Source organism: Mustela nigripes, chromosome 13 (genome assembly GCF_022355385.1).
Source record: "Mustela nigripes isolate SB6536 chromosome 13, MUSNIG.SB6536, whole genome shotgun sequence".
NCBI lineage: Eukaryota > Metazoa > Chordata > Mammalia > Carnivora > Mustelidae > Mustela > Mustela nigripes.
Window position 1 is genome coordinate 134444109 of NC_081569.1, and position 21583 is coordinate 134465691.

Here is a 21583-nt window from a genome sequence, read left to right on the forward strand (position 1 = left end):
CAGTGGACTCCTCTACGGTCCACACATGGGGCCCCTGAGCAATCTCTCTCTCTTTTTTTTAAAGAATTTATTTATTATTTATTTGACAGACAGAGATCACAAGTATACAGAGAGGCAGGCAGAGAGAGAGAGAGAGAGAGAGAGAGAGAGAGGAGGAAGCAGGCTCCCTGCTGAGCAGAGAGCTGGATGTGGGGCTCAATCCCAGGACCCTGAGATCATGACCTGAGCCGAAGACAGAGGCTTTAACCCACTGAGCCACCCAGGCGCCCCAGCAATCTCTTTTCATCCTAGCCTTCTCCTTTCCTAACTCATGGTGGAGCTTTTCAAATTGGAGTCTGTAGGTATATTCCTAGGGCAGAGGTCTATGAGTTCTACTAAAAGCTTCAAATGTTCTGTTTTCAATTTAGGGTCATCCAGTTGACCATTCCAGAACCAAGGGCCACCTACGGCTTTATTTATTTTAATTTTATTTATTTATCGGACAGAGAGAGAGCACAAGAAGAGAGAGAAGCAGATTCCCTCCTGAGCAGGGATCCCGGCTCAAATCTGGGGGCTGGGTCCCAGGAGCCTGGGATCATGACCTGTGTCAAAGACAGACGCTTAATCCACTGAGCCCCATAGGGGCTCCTCACCTCACAATTTTATTTTATTTTTTTTAATTTTTTTAAAGATTTTATTTATTTATTTGACAGAGATCACAAGTAGGCAGAGAGGCAGGCAGAGAGAGAGAGAGAGGAGGAAGCAGACTCCCCGCTGAGCACCTCACAATTTTAAAACTTGCTTTTCCATTCAGACTGAGCCACCCAGGCACCCCTGATTTTCGTTTTTAAGTAGGCTCTTGGCCCAATGCAGGGCTAGAACTCAAAACCCTGAAATCAAGAGTTGCGGGATCTGGGGAGCAAGCCAGCCAGGCGCCCCTCTCTCTGTATTATATTTTGAGGGTACACGATTAAATGGGTTGGCTCATTAAAATAATGACTAGGTGGTTAAAATGGAGTTCATTACTCAAAACCAGAAGAAAAATCAACAGTGATAATGTCAGTGATTCAAATAATGGTCCATTATCCAAACCAAAACTCAAGTTGAAAAGACATCTTTTCCCCATCAAACCCCACACGGGTGATTCACAGTGATTCAGTGCCAGCAAATCACCACCCATCACTTTGATTTAATGTTGCTCATTTAACGTTTATGACGTTTTGTTTGCAGTTTTTATTTTAGTTTAAGGCTGAGGCAGCATATGAGCGTTTTAAATATGGAAATGTCAGTTTTGTTGAAAATGTCTTCATTTTCATCCCTGCCTTGGAAAGAGTCAATACACTTGAAGAGAGAAGCCTCCCGCTCACCTCCAGCACAGGTCCCAGTGCCAATATTTCTGAATATGTCCCTCCTCCTCCCAGTGGGAGATGAAGAATGAATTCTTCCAGCCCTCCGGGCAAGGGAAACCAGTTTTTCAGCGGGGAATGACTGAGTGTCTAGTTTTATTGGCCCATCAGAGTCTACCAGGAAAGAAAAGAAAGTGGGGCTTTTGTGCGTAGGTATTGAGAGCAGGGCTGCATGCGAGGGGCCATTCAGAGCACAGGGGTGTGCTGGAATTTCACTGCTTTGGAGGGAAAACTCGGGATACAGATGCCTCTGTTGTCTGCACGTGCGACAGAGTCGGGTTCTCACCAGGTACGGCCCAACAAGGGCAACGCCCAGCAATGTCACAAGCTGGAGGTCCCTAACTTGGGATCGTGATCGGAGATGACCCTGTCACCCATCAGTCCCATCGGAAAAACAAGCCTGAAGAAGGGGCGCTGCCCAGCCACCGCAGGAATACTGTGAGGATGGAGAAGGGTGGGGGGGGGGGGAATCCAGACGTTGGCACCGACCGCTGTTGCCAAGACAGCACAGACAGGAGCACGGGGCAGCAGCAAAAAATGTCCCTTCTCCCTTCCTCCCTGCCAGTCTTTCTCTCCACGGGTTGGGTCTGTCAGCAAGTCAGTGGGCCCAGGATTCTGGAGTATGGTTTTCAGAGTCCCAGCCCCAGAGCAGGTAGATGGGGGTGGGGAGCGTGGAGAGATACGTGACCAGGGGCCACCAAACCACATTTAAGGCCAGAGGGAGCTCATGTTCTGCATCTCATTCAAGACTCTTAGTTGCAAGGCCAGGAAGCGGATTCCGGCCAACGGAAGCTGCAGAGGGATCTACCAAAGGCTACTGGGCATCTCACAGAACGGCCTGAGAAACGAGATCAGAAGTTGGCCCACGGGGCACCTGGGTGGCTCGGTGGGTTGGAGCCTCTGCCTTCAGCTCGGGCCATGATCTCAGGGTTCTGGGATCAAGCCCCGCATGGGGCTCTCTGCTCAGCAGGGAGCCTGCTTCTTCCCTTCTCTCTCTGCCTGCCTCTCTGCCTACTTGTGATCTCTGTCTGTCAAATAAATAAATAAAATCTTAAAAAAAAAAAGGGGGAAGAGAAAACTGAGACACACTAGGGAACAGGCCACATGACGGCAGAGGCAGAGATTGGAGCCGTGTGTCGATAAGCTCAGGAACAGCAAGGAGCTGGAACACCTTGCTAACACCAGAAACTGGAAGAGAGGCGTGACACGGATGCTTCCCTGGAGACTTCCGGGAGGGCACGGACCTGGGGACACCTTGATCTTGCCCTTGAGCCTCCAGAATTGTGAGAGAACGCTTCTCTGTCGTTTTCAGCCTCCAGCACGTGGCACTTGGTTACATCGGCTCTGGAAACTAACACAGAGCGCAGACCCTCAAATATAAAGAGGAGGTCTGGGAGCCCCCTCTCCTGCTTTCCCCATGCACGTTTCGGTCATATTCTGAAACCATCATTCAAGGGGAGGGTCCTTGGATGTTCCTTCCGTAGAGGCAGTTTGTATGGGAACATAAGGGAGCACAGCAGGGAACCCATCCCCTGGGCCCCCAGAGCTCCCTCGGGAGGAATTTGGTATTTTGCATCTCTGCCTTCTCTTGGATAGCATTTGATCCAAGAATAAGTTTGCCTGGGTAGGGCTACTCAAGGTCCTTGGGTGGAAAACAGACGCCTCTTGAAGAAGTCTGCACGTGAGAGTAAAAGGACTTTGTGGGGACAGAAATGTCCAGGGCAGGAGTTTATGTCCCGCGAATCACACCCACATGTCCTTCTATCAAAGAATAGTGCGCTCTACTAGATTCTCTCAGAGCCATTTTGGAGCAATGTAGGGAATATAAGTACATTTCTTTTTTTTTTTTAAAGATTTTATTTATTTATTTGTCAGAGAGAGAGCGAGCGAGAGCAAGCATAGGCAGACAGAGTGGCAGGCAGAGTCAGAGGGAGAAGCAGGCTCCCCGCAGAGCAAGGAGCCAGATGTGGGACTCGATCCCAGGACACTGGGATCATGACCTGAGCCAAAGGCAGCTGCTTAACCAACTGAGCCACCCAGGCGTCCCATAAGTACATTTCTTATGTGTCCTCTCAAAACTGGAGATTCAACAAGATGAGGGAAGGGGAGGGGCCCCTTTAGCTAAAAGACTCCCGAGACACCAAGGTGTCTGGTCCTTGTTTGGATCTGATTCCCACAGATCAACTGTTAGGAGATTTTTTAAAAACATTTTATTTATTTATTTATTTATGTACTTGAGAGAGAATGGGGGGAGGAGCATGGGTGGGGGAAGGGAGCATTCCAGGCAGACTCTGTGAGAGATATTTTTGAGATAATCAGGGAAATTTGAAAATGAACTGGATATTAGAGGATCGAGTTATTGACAATTTTATCAGATATGGTATTAGTGTTATAAGAAAATAGCTGTTTTAGCGGCGCCTGGGTGGCTCAGTCGGTTAAGTGGCTGCCTTTGGCTCAGATCATGATCCCAGGGTCTTGGGATTGAACCCCTGCCTCAGGCTCCCTGCTCGGCAGAGAGACTGCTTCTCTCTCTCCCTCTGCCTGCTGCTCCCCTACTTGGGCTCTTTATCTCTCTGTCAAACAAATAAATAAAATCTTAAAAAAAAACACAGCTGTTTTATTTATTTTTAAATTTTCTAAAAGATTTTATTTATTCACTTGAGAGAGAGAACACAGAGGGAAAGGGAGAAGCAGACTCTCAGCTGAGCCAGGAGCACCCCAGAAAAATAGGTCTTTTAAAAGAGATATGAGGTGGAGTGCCTGAATGGCTTCAGTTAGTTAAGCAACTGCCTATGGCTCAGGTCATGATCCCAGGGTCCTGGGATGGAGTCCTGCATTGGGCTCTCTGCTCAGCAGGAAGTCTGCTTCTCCCTCTAACCACTCCCCATCTCCCCCCAACCTCAAATAAATAAATAAATAAAATCTTTGAAAAAAGAAAAAGAGGTACAAAGTATGTAAAGACAAAAATGCATGCATGATAAAGGTTGACTCGAATTTTTTTTTTAAAGATTTTATTTATTTATTTGACAGAGAGAGATCACAAGTAGGCAGAGAGGCAGGCAGAGAGAGAGAGGAGGAAGCAGGCTCCCCGCTGAGCAGAGAGCCCCATGCGGAACTCGATCCCAGGACCCCGAGATCATGACCTGAGCCGAAGGCAGCGGCTTAACCCACTGAGCCACCCAGGTGCCCGGCTGACTCAAATTTTGACCATCAAATTTAGCTAAGAGGTGTGATTCCTAGCATTCCATCACATTGCCCTTCGTGTGATTCTATGTTGAAAACAAGCAAATAAATATTGCAACAAATGGAAGAAGTAATAAAGCTATCTGTAAAAATATTTAAAACCAGTGGAGAGACATTTGGCTAAACATTGTATATTAAGCACACATGTTTATATCTATTTCCACTTGAACCCCATCCAAAATGACAGTCAAGGACTAAAACAAGTGTAAGTCTACCAGAACAAGGAGGGGCGGGGTGCATCCCCTGCGGAGAAGTGTACCACAATCCCCCCTGGGCAGAGGAGCGAAAGACCGCAGACTGGGTGCTTATGAATAGTGGACCTTTATTTCTCCCGGGCGCAGGCTGGAAGGCGAACGTCGGAGTTCCGGCATGGCTGGGCCAGGGCTTTCTTCTGCATCGCAGTGTCCTCGTGGGAAGAAGGGGCGAGGGAGCTCTCCGGGGCCCCTCCTACAAGGGCACTCATCCCATCCGTGAGGCCTCGCCTTCATGACCTCAATCACTGCCCCAAAGTCCCAGCTCCTAACACTGTCAGCTTTGGGGCTCAGGATGTCAGCAATCAGACCACCGCAAGGCGTCAACACATTTTTGGACCGTGGACAAGTTCAGGCGGATCTTGCTTTATTGTGCTTATGCTTCATTGTACTTGGCAGACCCGCCCTTATTTATTTTTTTTTTTAACAGATTGAAGGTTTATGGCAACCCAGTGTCAAGCATCTATGGGCGCCGTTTTTCCAACAACATTGGCTCACTTTAGGTCTCTCTTGCATTTTGGTAATTCTTGCAGTATTTCAAACTTTTTCATTATTATGGGTTTTTTGTTTTGTTTTGGTTTGGTTTTGGGTTTTTTTTTTTTTTTTGGCAATTGTGATTAGTGATTATGCCTTGCTGAAAACTCAGATGGTGGTTAGCATCTTTTTAGCAATGGAGGCTTTTTAAAGTATGAATTCTTTTTAGATAGACATCGTGCTACTGCACACTTCATAGACTTCCGTATTGTGTAAACGTAACTTACATGCACTGGGAAACAAACATTTCACTTGGCTCGATTTATTGCGGGGCTCGCTTTATGGCAATGGCCTAGAACCAAACGTACAGTGTCTGACTCTGCCTGAGGACCTGGGGGAGCAGAGGAAGCTACATGCTGCAGAGGGGGGGCCAACTGAAAGCAAATCTTCACCCCGCATGGACCTTCTAAAAGGTATGAAAGGCAGTAGGGACAGAAGCATGCAAGGTTGGGACAGAGGACCGGAAACGGAGGGCATACCAGTGGAATGATGGCCCCCAGAGGTGTTATCCCTGCACCTGTGAATGCTACCCGGGAAAGGATGTTTGCAGATGTGAGAAAGCCAAGGATCTTGTGGTGGGGAGACTATCCCGGCTTATGCAGGTGGGCCCCACATGCGGTGACAGGCCTCCTTATAAAAGGAAGGGGAGGGGGTTGGACACAGACATGGAGGAGAAGGCCACGGGAAGAGAGGGCCAGAGAGAGATTTGACGATGGTGGCCTTAAAGATTGGACCGATGTGACCACAAGCCAAGACGTAAGCCAAGGAGCCAAACAGTGGATTTTTCCCAAGAGCCTGTTGACACTTTGATTTGGGACCCGTGTCTCCAGGTTTGCAGGAGAATACATTTCTGTTGTTTTAAGTCCCCAGGTTTGTGGTAATTCACTATCGGGGCACAGGAAGCTACTCAGAGTTTGCCTGATCTAAGGAATAAGTCAGATGGAAGGAGCAAGAAGACGCCTGGGGCCCCCATTTCACCCTCTGCTGCTCACCCGGGCTGGAGATGGGCTGTTCTTCTGTGGACGGGTTTAATTTGAGCCACAGATGCTCCTGACTCACCAGACACAGTGTGGAGTTGACTGAAAACCAGGAGAGTGACGAGGGTCTGCCTTCCAAACAGGGAGGCCCCGGGGCTCTGTTTCCCACCGGGCTTCTGGAACGTAAGTAGATAAAGGATTGTTCCCTGGAGGAACGGAACTGCCTGGGAGAGGAGACCTCCAGCTCCTGACATCTGGGGGTCCCCCAGCCAGAAAGCTGGCTGCCATTCCATCGCCAGCCCCAGCCCCAGCCACGAACACAGAACTTAGTCCGCTCTTTCATGCCCCCGCTCTACGATGAGAATTGACATCACACGCTTGAGAACCCACCACACCAGTCCCATTTGAAAAAAAAATCCGTCAACATGAAAGAGGGAAGAAAAGAGAAAAAGGAAATTTGGGCACAGGGCTACCCATGGATGGGACATATAGGTCATGAGACGCAGTGCGGGCTCGGAACGGCTGGTCCACTTGCCTCCGCCAAAGGATGGATCTTTTTGGAGGAAACGATAACTTGGTAAGGAAGACTAGAAAACTAAAAAACAAACTAAAAATCGAACAACAGCAACAACAAAACTGGAATAAATATCCCAAGAGCCGTAACAAATCCCGTCGCATGCTCACCTCGTGCAAATGGGACTTGCTGGTTCATTTGGGTCTTGGCCATGGATCTGTCAGCACCCTAAACCAGGGCAGAGCCTGGGGGAGAGAATCCACAAGAAGACCCGGGCCAGTGCCGGAAGAAGACAGACTGCCCCTGGAGAAAGGAGCAAGTATCTAATTCAGACGTTCTGAGGAATGTGCACATTTCTTGAAACTGTTTGTTTTAAATGTATTTTAAGTGTTCTCTCTGCCCGACATGGGGCTCGAACTCACAACTCCAAAATGAAGAGTCAGTTGCTCTTCCAACTGAGCCAGCCCAGCACCCCAGATGTGCACGTTTCTTTACTTGTGCTGGTCTCAGTTAGACTCAAATGGCGACCAGTCACTTCGAGATGGAACTCGTCTTCTGAGTGTCCCAAGCTAGGCCCTCCTCCTGGAGTAAGCGGAGTCCCCTCCAGCTGGCTAGCAGTGGCCTGTCTGTTCCCTGCAGAGAAGCTGCCTCACCCCTGCTTTGCCTAATGCATTATAAATTACTAACTAAAAAAAAAAATAAGTGAATAGTGTTTGCCTCTTGGAATTTATCTCTTACTATTTTTTTTAAGACTCTGTAAACTTTGCACCCATAGAAAGTATTCACTGGAGAAAAGCAGGAACTTTTTTTTTTTTAAGGGATAAAATTGCCCATAATTCTGCCACCCAAAGATAACTCTGTTTTGTATTTGTATACCAGAAAACATCATTCCATTAGGCGGAACCATAGGAAATTACTAAAATTCAACCAGTTTTGACCTACAGAAACAGCGATTGCGTGGGGTTCCGTCCAACACGATTCTGTTTTAACGGCTACAGAGTAGATGACCCTTTGGGCATGGTGTCATCTCCTCAGCCTGCTGCGTGCTCCTGGGCCCTGATGTCATTTCTCCTTTTTCACAATGATCAAAAGGATTACAACGGAAAACTTAGCCCATTCCTTGTGGACATCCCTTCTTAGTTTCTTAGGAGACCTTTCTCGAAGTGGGATACATTAGATAAAAAGAATGCACATGTTAAAAGCTTTTGTAGCATCTTGAAGGCGCAGCGTCTGAAAAGCCAGAAGCTGGTCGGTATAAGGGAAATCTCCCCACTCCGGAGGGGATGGGAGTGTCAGGGGCTCTGGGGCTTACTGCTTCTGCTAAAAGACCACTCAAAAGGAGGGAGGCAAGATCAGAAGGGAACTGGAAACTGAAAAGCAGCTGGGCCTTTACTGCTTGGAGCAGAGATAGTTTGCAGAAGCAATTAGGGCTGTACTCCAAAAAGGCCGAGCATATGCTGGTTATAAAACCCGAGAGGGCCCGTGGCAGCCTGTAAAATGGACAGAGAAGAATCCCGTGTTTATTACTCTGATACGTGACTCAATTAAGTTAGGGACGAGGAATGTAACGGAGGATTTTTTTTTTTTCTTTTAGCCTGGATCTCATAGAAGAATTTTACTATTTAAAGGTAACATATATAGTAGAAGTAAGCAAAGTATTGGGCACTTGGGGTGGCTCCAAAGTGTCTGCCTTTGGCTCAGGTCCTTATCTTGGGAGCCTGGAATCAAGTCCTGCCTCGGGCTCCCTGCTGGGTGGGGAGTCTGCTTCTCCCTCTGCCTCACCCCACCCCTGGCCCCCCCGGCACTCACCCCTGCTTCTCCCCTACACCCCTCATTCTCTCTCTCTCTCAAAATAAAAATAAATAAATCTTAGGGGCACCTGGGTGCCAGTTGAGTGTCTGCCTTTGGCTCAGGTTATGATCTCAGGGTCCTGGGATCGAGTTCTACATCGGGCTCCTTGCGCAGCGGGGAGCCTGCTTCTCCCTCTGCCTGCCGCTCCCGTGGCTTGTGCTCTCTCTCTCTCTCTCTGACAAATAAATAAATAAAATCTTTATAGATATAAAAGATAAAAATAAATAAATCTTTAAAAAATATGTATATAAACTTGTTTTCTGTGTCTGTAAAGGAAGGTGACAATGGCTGCCGCAGGCACCTGCTGGAATTCACAGCCTCGTGTCACCTCCTGCCCTGGAGTGCAGGCTGGGACTGGGAGCTCGTTTCTAATGACTAGAATACTACGGAAGAGATGGGGCGCCCCTTTTGAGACAAGATCATAAAAAGACTGTGGCTTCTATCTCGGGGTCTTCTCTCACTCCCTTCTGGATGGCTTGCTTCCTGTAGAAATCAGCTGCTGGGTCCTGAGTGGGCCCCGTGGCGAGCTCCCCAGCCCGGGGGGCTGAGCTTGGAAGGTCTCCCAGGAGACGGCCACAGTCCCGGTCAACACCTCTGCTGCCGTAGGTGACGGGGCCAGCACCTCCCGGACTTGTGATCCACAGGAACTCGGAGACTTCTGGGCATATAGCTGCTTACGGAGCAGGTGGGTGCTGGCACTTTGCACGAATAATTCATTTGGTCTTCACTACGACCCTGTGAGCCAGTGCCATTCTTATTCTCATTTTCATCTGAAGAAACGGAAGCCCCCCGTCCCCCACCACCGAGGGTTAAAAGCCACAGAGTTAGGAAACGGCAAAGCGGACGTGTGAATGGAGAGGCTCTGGCACTGGAGCCTTGCTCACGTGAATAAGGATTTAAGAAGAGCTGCTCGTATTTCACAGGATAGAATTGCATCATTTGTCCCTGCCTAAAATGAGCAGTTTGGCAAAGGCGACAGAAGCATCTTAAACGAATCAAAACTTACCGTCCCCCCTTCCTGCAGGGGCTATGGAACAGCTGGCTTTCCCCCGAAATTCCCGGTTCTGTAGAGCGGGCGAGCCATCTGGCTTTAGATACAAAGGAGGAAGGGGACTGAGGAGCTGAATCGTGGCTCCCGGTGCCGTCTCTTCCCTGGCTTTCGCTGGTTTGTATCATCCTTACTCTTAATTCTCTTTGGAGGCAAGCATCAGGCAGGGCGGGCTTCAGGCTCCACGGTCAGAAACTGGCTCCAGTCCTTACATTGATGTTCCACACCTGAGATGGTGCCAGCTGGGTTCAGAGCCAAGATGCTCGTGGATGAGGTCTGGCTCAGTGGTTAGGGTCCTGGCTCTGGAACCAGACAGATCTGGGCAGCTTTTCGCTGTGTGATTCTGGACAAACCACCTTACCTAGCCAAAGGTCTGTGTGCTCATTTGAAATTAGGGCTAGTAAAGTACCCATGAAGATTGTGGTCAGAATTCAATGAGGTAACGTAGGGGAAGCATTTAGCTCCATGCCTGGCACACAGGAAGAGGGTAACAAATGATAGCTTTCATTATGATTATGATTATGATTGTTTTTTATTATATTATGATTATAATTATTTTGATTATATTTGATTCTTTTTGAGAGAGAGGGTGTGTGTGGGAAGGGGCAGAGAGAGAAGGAGAGAATCTCAAGCATGCTCCACATCCAGCACGGAGCTGGACACACTTGATCCCACAACCATGAGATCATGACCTGAGCCAAAACCAAGAGTCGAATGCTAAACTGACTGACCACCCAGGCACCATGATTATTATTATACACAAGGCACATCAGAAGGGCTCCTGGATGGCTCAGTCAGTTAAGTGGCTACCTTCAGCTCAGGTCATGATCTTGGGTCCTGTGATCGAGTCCTGAGTTGGGCTCCCTGCTCAGTAGGGAGCCTGCTTGTCCCTCTTTCTCTGCCCCTCCCCCCCAACTCGTGATCTCTCATTCTATCTCAAATAAATAAAATCTTTAATAAAAAAATAAGGCATATCAGAGCATTACTAATTAGTTACAAAATATTACCTTCCAAGTGTGAAATACCATGTTGGACTTACAAGTGATATAATATACCTTGATATCAAGGGGAACATAGACTCTAGCTGGGGAGCTAGAAAGCACACTCATCAAAAGATATTCTGAGGGCGCCTGGGTGGCTCAGTGGGTTAAGCCGCTGCCTTCGGCTCGGGTCATGATCTCAGGGTCCTGAGATTGAGTCCCGCATTGGGCTCTCTGCTCAGCAGGGAGCCTGCTTCCCTATCTCTCTCTCTCTCTGGCTGCCTCTCCGTCTACTTGTGATTTCTCTCTGTCAAATTAATAAATAAAATCTTAAAAAAAAAAAAGATATTCTGATAAAATTTGGGAACACAGGTTAAGTGACATATATTAAGGCATGTTAAGAATTTAAGTCAGTTTGGGCGCCTGGGTGGCTCAGTGGGTTAAGCCGCTGCCTTGGGCTCGGGTCATGATCTCAGGGTCCTGGGATTGAGTCCCGAGTCAGGCTCTCTGCTCAGCAGGGAGCCTGCTTCCTCCTCTCTCTCTCTGCCTGCCTCTCTGCCTAATTGTGATCTGTCTCTGTCAAATAAATAAATAAAATCTTTAAAAAAAAAAAAGAATTTAAGTCAGTTTTTAAATTAAGGATATTCAAACACAGACAACTAGAAGACCTTTCGAGTCACAGTTTTAGAGCTAAAGAAGACCATAGATTTTGTAGGTAAGTAAACGGAAATCCAAGAGGAATATAATGCCTTTACTTGCAAATCATAGTGAAGCCAGAAGCAACCTTAGGTTTGGATTTAAGTTAGCTGTGTGTGTGTGTGTGTGTGTGTGTGTGTGTGTGTGTTTATTTTAAATGCATTTATTTATTTATTTATTTGTGGGGGTGGGGAACATGAGTGGGAGAGAGGTAGCGTGAGAGGGAGAGAGAGAAGCAGACTTTCTGGACATGGAAATGAATCCCAGGACCCTGAGATCACGACCTGAGCCAAAGTTAACCCACTGAGCCACCCAGGCTCCCCTAGCTGTGTGGTTTTGAGCAAGTCACTCACTTCTGAGTCTTGCCTGCCTCATCTAGCATTTCAGACCCAGCTTTCTGACTCTTAACCCGTCTCTCAGGATGATGACTGAAAGCCTTACAACCCTACTCTACACTGAATTATTTGCACTGAATCCAGCTTTTACCTAAGAAAATTAACATCTCTAAGAGCAGAGTTAGGCTTGCTTGTAGCAGAGGCAGGAGAGTGTAAGGAAACCCTCTGAAGCTAGAGTACTTTCGACCCACGTGTCATTCTGCCTAAAAAAAGACGCTTTCAGAAGTTGAATTCTAAAGTCATCTGGTTTCCAATTTAATGAAATGTTCAGGCGGAAGTGAAATGGAATCATTAAGGATGTTTTCGGTTACATAGACACATTGGTCCATTTGCCTAGGCCAGACCTCTCAGGCTAATTAGAAGATTCTAGAAATGTCATGGACTAGAGAGGAAGTCACTTCCCAGATTGGGTACTTAAATATTTTTCCACATAGACGCTTGAGAAATTCTCCAGTCTTTGAGGGGGGCACGTGTGACCACTTATGTAAGAAATAATCCTTTTCTGTTGGGGCCTGTCCACTGATAGCCTGAGTGCTTACTGCCACCTGGTGGTGCTTAGATGAAGAAACACTTTTAGGAACCGTGAGCCTTCCAGTTAGTTATTCACTCCCTAATGACTTCTTTTCACTGAATGGCATGCCAGGTCATTTGTATTTGCTTGTGCATGTATATATGTATATATGTAAGCATCTGTATACGTATTTCAATTAACATTTTATTATTTATCTAGAGATCAAGAGTCATATAGTCTTCCAACTGAGCCAGCCCGGTGCCCCTTGATAAACACTCTATGTTAGAATAGTATAGACTTGCCGAAAAGTTAGAAAGATAGTACAGAGTTCCCACTCTAGTAGTCACCTAGTTTCCCCTTATCATTAACATCTTAGGTTACCATGGTACATTTGTTACCTTCAAGGAACCAACATTGCTATATTACTATTAACTAAAACTCCAGACTACTTTCGGATTTCACCTTTCCACTGAAGTCCATTATCTATTCCAGAAGCCCTCCCCCACTACCACATACCGTTTAGCTACCATGATTCCTTAGTCTCCTCTGGTCTGCCATAGTTTCTCGGTGTTTCCTTATTTTTCATGATCTTGACAGCTTTGAGGAGTGTTGGTCAGGTATTTAGTAGAATATCTTTCAATTTGCATTTATATGGTTTTTTGTGTGTGTGGTTTTTTTTTTTTTTTTTTTTTTTTTTAAGATTATTTATTTGACAGAGTGAGAGCACAAGCAGGGAGAGCAGAAGAGGGAGAGGCAGGCTTCTCGCTGAGTAGGGAACCTGACACAGGGCTCCATCCCAGAATCCTGAGATCATGACCGGAGCCGAAGGCAGATGTTTAACTGACTAAGCCACGCAGGTGGCCCTATCTTGTGTTCCTCTCATTAGACCGGGCTATGCATTCTTTGATGTTAACCTTGATGTTAACTAGCCAAACTAGTACTTGCCAGGTTTCTCCACCGAAAAGTTACTTTTTCTCCCTTTCATTACTCCATTCCTAAATTCAGCCCATACTTCAGCAGGAGAAGGGAATAAGCTCTACCTCTTGAGGGGGAAGCATCCGCATAAATGATTTGAAATTCTTGCATAAGCAAAACCTGACTCCTCTCCCATATTTATTTATTCACTCATGTGTTTATATCAGCATGAACTCGTGGATATTTATTTTATACTTTGGGTTATAACCCAACGCTATGCTGTTTGCTCTGTTCAAATTGCAGCTTTTACCAGCGGGAGCTCTTTCACGCTGGTTCCTGTTTTCCCTTTGACATTTCACCTCCTTTTGTTTTTTGAGCACTTCCTTTGTGTATTTTTCATTTAAAAAACACTTTTAGGGGCACCTGCCTGGCTCAGTCAGCAGGGCAGGCGACTCTTGATCCTGGGGTCCTGGGGTCGTGAGCTCAAGCCTCATGTTGGGCTTAGGGCTTACTTAAAAAGAAAAGAACACACTTTTAGGAAGCAAAAGAAAATGAAAATATCTTTACAATCCCATCATCCCAACACAACCAGTTAGCATTATCGTGTTTTGTTGTTCACGTTTTTGAAATGTGAGCTTTTTAAAATAATTTTTAAATTTTTTAAATAAACATAAAATGCATTATTAGCCCCAGAAGTACAGGTCTATGAATTGCCAGGCTTAGACATTTCACAGCACTCATCATAGCACATACCCTCCCCAATGTCCATAACCCAACCACCCTCTCCCTACCCTCCTTCTCCTGGCAACCCTCAGTTTGTTTTGTGAGATTAAGAGTCTCTTATGGTTTGTCTCCCTCCCGGAACACGGGCTATTAAAGAACATACTACTGCACATGATTTCATAAACATAACTGCCATCTTGGACAGTTCTATAGTGTTGACCAGATGGTGTCAGAACACCTCAAGAAGAGCTCTCTGGAATCAGACTATGTGCCCTTGCCCCAGCACTGAATCTCTCTGAGCCTGAAGCTTCTCATCTGTATAACAGGGAAATGACAGTATGTCTTACAGGTTTCTGTGAGAATTTAACCTGGCGGCATAGACAAGGACTCTGGAAATACATGCCCGGAATATAAATCCTGACCCTGCCACTTCTTAGCTGGGAAAACCCGGGCAAGTTACCTTAGCTCTCAGTATTGTTTGGCTAAATGTGTTCAGCAGTGCCCACGGCAAGTGTTGGATGTCAGCTGTTATGAACTCTGGAGAGACCTCCATGCCTGCATTTTAACCTGAATTTAACTGTACAGTCTACAGTTGTAAATTTGGTCCTTCGGGGTGTTTTTATCAATGAGGAAGACTTTTTTCTGCTTTTCAGCAATTTTCAAACTTTCTTCACACTATTTTTTTAGGGACCAAGTCACTAACCCAGGCCTGCCTTCCTGGATGCCCCTAGGTCTTACAGGTTCTCATACTCCCCACTTCTCATGTCTAGCTGGCAGTAATGATTCAGAACAACACACTCTACACTAATGCATATGAGACATATATGAAATGTGGTTAACACCTGCCATGTTTCCCTTGGAAGGCTGTTGGGTCCTCATACTCTTATGACTGCTTCTCTTTCTTGGCAATGGAAAGCATATAGGCCTTGCAGGAGGGCAGAGGACAGAATTCTGGACCCGCCACTTACTAGTTGTTTTGCCCTGGGCAAGTATTTTCTTAAGTTATTATTTATTTGTCAGAGAGAGAGTGCACACAAGCAAGGGGAGCTTTGGGCAGAGGGAGAATCAGGCTCCCTGCAGAGCAAGGAGCCCAGTGTGAGACTTGTTCCCAGGGTGTTGGGAACATGATGTGAGCCGCAGGCAGATGCTTAACAGACTGAGTCACCCAGGCACCCCCTTGAGCAAGTATTTTTAAACTTCTCTGTGCCCATTTCCACAAGTGAGAAACTGGATTTTCCTATATTGGAGGATTTTTAAGAGAATTCAACAAGAAAGCACATGAGGAAACTTTAATTTAGTCCAGTCTATCACGGAGAAGCATAGTACCTTTATTTCTTCCCTTTCACTCTCCAAATTTGACACGCTGATCCATTTGGAATACTCTTTGCCCTAATTTGTGTTTGATCTTGTTTCCTTCCCTCGTACATCAGTCGAAGATCCCTCTAGCAACCTCACTGAGAAAACTACTCCCCAGGGACACCTGGATGGCTCAGTCAGTTGAGCATTTGACTCTTGGTTTTGGCTCAGGTCATGATCTCAGGGTTGTTGGACTGAGCCCCACATTGGGCTCTGTGCTCAGTGAGCTGACTGCTTGAGATTCTCTTCTCTCTCTCTCCCCTGCTCACTCTTGCTCTCTCTCAAAAATAAATAAATCAGGAAGGAAGGAAGGAAGGAAGGAAGGAAGGAAGGAAAAAAGAAAAGAGAAAAAGAAAAAGAAAAAACTACTCTCTACCCTGGGCCCTAAGAGGAAAATAGCCAAGGGACTAAGATTGTGTAACCTCAGTGTTTTTCAGATTTATGCTTTTGGAATTCTTTGTTCAAATGAAATCTCTCTTGGAATCTTGATATAAATAAAACATCTTAAAAAGGTCATTGTATCAGCATTCCTTTATTTTATAAGTTCACATACATCATTTTATAACACCTATTAAAATGACATTCAGAACCAGATGTTCTGATGACATGTATCAGAAATCCAGGGTTAGAGGTGACAGCTGCAAACTTATCAACCTCAGCATTTGATCCTGCCTGATTTGGACTGTACAGAATCAACAGAATTGTGATTCAGACGGAAAATAACTTAGTATCTTAGCCACTGCTTGTATCTTCATAATAAACATAGGGCAATACACACCTAAAAACTACCGCTGATACATCATCACACCAGACACGCTACCCTTGCACACTACATAAGCTAACATCTCTGAGAGCACATGCATACACAGCGACGGGCCCTCTGTACAATTTTGTATGATAAATTCACAGGAGTAAATCTATATTCATAAATACTAGTGCAGAACTACATTCTTCCTAGTCTAGGACACCTTTGGGAGACACGAAACAGGCCCAGAAATGACAAAGGATTTAGACAGAGAACTGTACAGAATGAGCTCCTTGGCCGCGCAAGGAAGGGACTGATCAACGTCTATCATGAGGACACGCACTGTTCTACCTTCATGCTCTGCTTGCTGCCAGCTCTTCCTTCCCGGTTGCCTAAGACTCAGGACAAATGCCCTTCTTGGAGAAGGGCCTCCTCCTCCTCAGCTGCCTCTTCCTCCTTTATCAGCTCCAGCAGCTGCAGTAAGCCAGGGGCTGGGCCACCCTGCGGCAGGGCCAGCTTCCTGCGAAGGGTTCTGCACACGGCTCCAGCTAAGATTTGGTCTAGGCGGGCCTGATTCACAACATCCTTCTCAATTACTCCTCTCTCCACCAGCTTCTGTAATAAAGGCTCCAACCTTAGCACGTAAGCAGACAATTTCTCTTCATCCTTCTGGTAAGTGGTCAGATACTTGATCTGCAATTCCCTAGGATTATCAATCACCCCAAATACCTGCTCAAGAGCCTGCAGGCATTCACCTACGGTAATGAAGGGATTGTCTGTCTTGAGGACGCGAATAACATCAAATGCTGGGCCTCTAAGGCTCTCTAGCAATCGCCGCCTTTTCTCCATATCCGACACCCGCCATGTCTTCATCATCTCAGTAGTATGAAACAGCCAGGATTCGAATTCTTCTTCTCCTGGCTCTGGAGGGTTACTGCCCGAGAACACTCTCAGCTTTTTGTATTTCAGGTACTGCAGAACAGGCTGAAGAGCCTCCTCTAAGGCCCGGGCCAACATAGGGGCCTGCACCTCTGGGATCATGTTCTGGCCTAGGTCAGAAGGGTCGTTTCCATATGCACGGGCTCTGGTCAGCTCCCCCAGCCTTGTGCCCTCTCCCTCTAAGAATTCATTTAATCTGCTTAACAATTCATTATCCAGGCCTGGGGGCTTAAAGATCACTCTCCAGACACCCCCCTTTCCAGGTATCTCCTTAGGGACCACAGCATGAGACGTCTCCTCAGTCAGTCCCACTAAGGCCACATTCCTGTTCTCATCCCGCCGGAACATTCTCCCGAGCAGTCTGCACTCGCCCAAGGGCGCCAAACCGGCCCGCAGAGCCTCCTCGATCTCCGCCACCGTGCAGGTCGGGGGGATGCCGGCAACCAACACCGCTCTCCGAGGGTCCACATCCATCCCCCGGCACCAGTCTTCCAAGAGCCTCAGCGTCATGGTGCCCCGAATAACGGATTGACATTCGAGTCCGGCCGGGGCACGGACGCCGCCGCGAGGCACGGCGTTTCCCCGCGGCACCCCCGCGGAGCGCCGGCAACGTCCCGACCCGAGGCCTGCGAGCACAAAGCAGCTGCGTTAGCGGCAGAGGTCAGTGACGCCGGCCCCGCACCGGAGGACGACCTCCCGGCCCGCCCCACTGCGACAAGCCGCGTCTCACCCTCTCCGCGGCCTCGCGCGCCCCTCGCCGCTCTGCAGTGTCCGCGCCCCGGACCGTCGCCGGCGCCGCGGGAGGCCGGCCTCTCCAGCACTCGGCGCCACCGGGGGATGGCGGCCCGCGCCGTCGCAGCCGCGCCACTGACCGCCGCGAGGCACCGGTGGCCGGGCCGAGCGGCCCCGAAGATGCCCGGACCGCCGCCCACGTGAAGGGAAGCGCCGGGGCCCGCGCGGCCGCAACCCCAGCCCCCGTCCCCGTCCCCGCCAGAGCGGAGCCCGGGCGCGCGCTGGGAGGCGGCCCGGCGTCGCGACGGGGCGGAGGGCGCGCGCTTCCGGCCCAAGCCGGAAGTCCCGACCGTGGCTGCATCCGGGACGGCGGGCGGGCGGGCCAAACGGGACAGGAAGGTGAGATCCGGGAGCTGCCGGTCTCTGCAGGCTCGGCCGGTGGCCGCTGCCCCGCTCTGGGCTCCCGGCGCCGCGAGGCGGAGAGGCCCGGGCCCGGCGCCGCCCGCGCAGCCCTGGTCGGGGTCGCCCGGCGCTGCAGCGCGGCGGGGGGCGGGGCCGGCTGCCGGGGAGGCCCGGGGTGGGGGTGCTGGGGAGCCTCCCGGCCCGGCCCGGGTGACACCGGCTGGGACTCCGGCCGCAGCGACAGGGGCCGGGCCGCCGCGTGACTGGCCGCTGTCACGCTGTGCTTAATCACAATTAGCTTGTGCTCCAGGCTGGCGGCGCTCCCATTTCTCCCAGCCGGTGACCCCGGGGATTTCTCTTATGGTGGCTTTCTCTGAAATGCCAAAACCACCCGAATATTCAGAACTGAGTGACTCTTTAACGCTTGCCGTGGGAACAGGAAGATTTTCGGGACCACTGTAAGTGTTTAAGAGTTACTGTCTTAACGTGGGGGCTCCGACATCGGTTTGACTTGTAGAATCTAGTGTTCACGTCCAAAACAGTACTGTGAAGGCAGAAACTATTTGGACCATAATGGTGAAGTGTTCCTTAGAAAACCAGTTTAATTCCAGTTTCTCAAGGGAAGGTGTGCTGGACCTATTTAATCCGGATACAGAGATTGATTAATTCTGTGGGGCTTACATAAAAAGCACTTTCAGTATATGCTGAAACTTTACTTTCTCTTAACTATTACATAAAGCAACAAGCTGTGCATTGTTTACATTTCTTAGGAAATGTGAATTTAATAATTTCAAACCTTAAATGCACTAATGGGGAGTCGTTGCGATGACAGCATTACTAGACCCTAACTTTTTTTTTCTTTTTTTTCTTTTTTTTTTTTTTAATTTGAAGGCACAGAGCATGGAGAATGATGAACTTCCGTCAGAGGATGGGATGGATTGGAGTGGGATTGTATTTGTTAGCAAGTGCAGGAGCGTTTTACTATGTTTTTGAAATCAATGAGACTTACAACAGGCTGGCCTTGGAACACATTCAGCAGCACCCAGAAGAGCCCCTTGAAGGAACCACATGGACACACTCCTTGAAAGCTCGGTTACTCTCCCTGCCTTTTTGGTTTTGGACAGTTATTTTTCTGATACCTTATTTACAGATGTTTTTGTTCCTTTATTCTTGTACAAGAGCTGACCCCAAAACGGTGGGCTACTGCATTATCCCCATATGCTTGGCAGTCATTTGCAATCGCCACCAGGCATTTGTCAAGGCTTCTAATCAGATCAGCAGACTACAACTGATTGATACGTAGAATCGGTCACCATTTTTTCCTTACAGTTACAAAACTGCCACTACCGTATGGAGCCTGGTCACAAGACTGCAGTTTCTTCACAGATCTCAGGAAGTTGTGGTGGGGCAGAGGCTTTCTAAAAAGTGTGACTAGGGGGCTATCTTTATCTGAATAATAATGAATTTTTAAGTTGAAGCCTGAGATACAGTACTACAAAATCATGTTGATGACTTCAGATTTTGGAAGTAAAATCGTGTCTGTTATTTGCATTCTTTAGAAACTTGAATAAGTACCTGAACTCCCATTTTTATTCTACTGTGCAACATAGTGATGATTCATAAATTTTTCCTTTGGGGAAAAAAATAAGTATGAACATTTCCATTGTGCTTAATGTAAAGAGGTCCAAACATGGTCATAAAGTTTAAATTTTATACAATTAACTTGGCTTGCTTTAGAATTCTTCAAACTAAAACACCAATTCAGCGTGTTGTAACTAAGCCAACTATTTCTGCTTGCTTGCTACCAGTTTGTGAGAAATTGGTATAAAATTACTGAGGTGATGGCTGTCTTGATAAGTAAAATTTGTGCTTCCTTTTGGTAATGCTGTCAGCATTATCAGCGTTATTAATGCTACTAGTTTTTAAAAGATTACTTGGGAAGAAACTAAATGTTTGAAAGTTGAGAAATCTTAACACATAGAGGATGGAAACAAGGTGTTCAGTGGAAATATTTAGTCTGGTCCCTGTCAGATGTGTGACACCCTTCTAAAATACTACCAGTTGTCATCCTTCTGATTTTCTTTCTGGCCTAAGGTCCAGTCTTCAGGTCTTCAGGCAACAGGTGATTTGCATGAAGATGTGATCTGTGTGCTTCTTCCTTTGCATTTGTACTTACTACCTCATGTCTGGTACCAATACAAAGAACTAAAACATGGAAATATCAGATTTTAGGATTTTTTTTCCTTTTTTTTTTTTTTCTGGGCGGGATCAAGATGTATTTTTATGTAGTTGTGTCATTAGTACCAAGGCAGTGTTTTACACTGATAGATTTAAATAATCATAATCTTTTTTGGTGCTTTTTCTTTTGGGCTCTGTTCTAAGAGGTTGACAGAATTAACTCATTTAATCCTCTCAACAACCCTAAGAAAACAGTTATCCAGATTTTACAGATAAAGCCACTGAGGTAGCGAAGTAAAGTAACTTGCTTGTTCAGGTCACACACCTGGGAAGCAGCAGAGTGAGAGGTATGATGCCTTTATCCTAACCACCGACCTGCAGTGCTTTTCACAAATGACATGTTTCACGGTGCTGTCTGCTGGGCCCTGCCAAAGGATGGAAATGGCATTATTGAAAGTTTTTTCTCGTCTGAGCTACTGACAACCTAAAAGTGTTCTAACAACCTCAGCGTTCAAGTCTGACTTGGCTAGAATGGAAGGCTGAACATTCCACAGCAAGCTTTACTTGAAAGAGCAGGTACCTCTGTAACTCAAAAGAGCAGGTAATCTCCAGGTAACCTTCTCCAGGTAACCGATCTCACTTTCCCTTTACTTCTTCCAGAGGTCTGGTGACTGAAATGCTAGTTTTTGATACAATGCACGGACTGTCCACAGTAGTTAGCAGCTTGAAATACCCGTTTCTGTGAGGGTCAGATAACCAAATCACTTGGCATCTTTTGAGTACTTAACTAGTAGTATGCATAGTGCCATCATTGTTTTCTGAGTGATTTCCATCTTTCTTCACAACAGGCTATGAGGCAGGTACGCGCTGGTACTAGTGCCATTTTGCAGAAGAGGAAGCACAGGAATTAATAACTTGCCTGTGGTCACACAGCAAGGACGTGGAAAAGCCAGGATTTGAACTCAGGATGTCTGGCTTCAGATCCCCCGGCCCTATCACCTCGTTATACTGCTTTGCAGAAGAAAGGATAATTTGAGGAGAATCACTGAGCAGTTTCTGATTTGATTTGATTAGTTATGAGGCAGTGGTAGTTTGAAAATGATTGATTTAAGAAAATTATTTCAATTTTTAAAATTTCATAAATGGTTGATATAATGCAAGGTTTGTGAGTCTATCACTTGTCTTATAAAGTAGTAATTCTTATTCAT

The 21583-nt window shown here is 47.1% G+C and overlaps 2 protein-coding genes across 3 annotated transcripts; one reads left to right on the forward strand and one right to left on the reverse strand.

Annotated features, from left to right (window-relative positions):
- Positions 1-15892: 15892 nt before the first annotated feature.
- MOAP1 (modulator of apoptosis 1) lies at positions 15893-17901 on the reverse strand. The gene is made up of 2 exons (XM_059373853.1): positions 17794-17901; positions 15893-17689 (listed from the first exon to the last, which is right to left on the reverse strand). The coding sequence occupies exon 2, from the start codon at positions 17571-17573 to the stop codon at positions 16524-16526; it is 1050 nt and encodes a 349-aa protein (XP_059229836.1). The 5' UTR covers positions 17574-17689; positions 17794-17901; the 3' UTR covers positions 15893-16523.
- A 209-nt stretch (positions 17902-18110) lies between these two features.
- Positions 18111-20080, forward strand: LYSET (lysosomal enzyme trafficking factor). 2 transcript variants are annotated; one of them, XM_059373855.1, is made up of 2 exons: positions 18111-18194; positions 19089-20080. In XM_059373855.1, exon 2 carries the CDS (start codon positions 19105-19107, stop codon positions 19498-19500), a length of 396 nt encoding a protein of 131 aa, XP_059229838.1. In that variant the 5' UTR covers positions 18111-18194; positions 19089-19104; the 3' UTR covers positions 19501-20080. The 2 variants fall into 2 exon arrangements, with proteins under 2 accessions (XP_059229838.1, XP_059229837.1); XM_059373854.1 differs by lacking the exon at positions 18111-18194 and adding an exon at positions 18337-18655.
- The last annotated feature ends 1503 nt before the right edge of the window (positions 20081-21583 follow it).

What these genes read in the sequence shown, in the direction of transcription:
- MOAP1 (XM_059373853.1), bottom strand. Translation starts at nt 17,573, where the DNA reads ATGACGCTGAGGCTCTTGGAAGACTGGTGCCGGGGGATGGATGTGGAC.
- LYSET (XM_059373854.1), top strand. Translation starts at nt 18,558, where the DNA reads ATGGTGGCTTTCTCTGAAATGCCAAAACCACCCGAATATTCAGAACTG. An exon ending in GGAAGATTTTCGGGACCACT is followed by an intron (nt 18,656 to 19,088) that starts GTAAGTGTTTAA and finishes TTTAATTTGAAG; the next exon opens with GCACAGAGCATGGAGAATGA.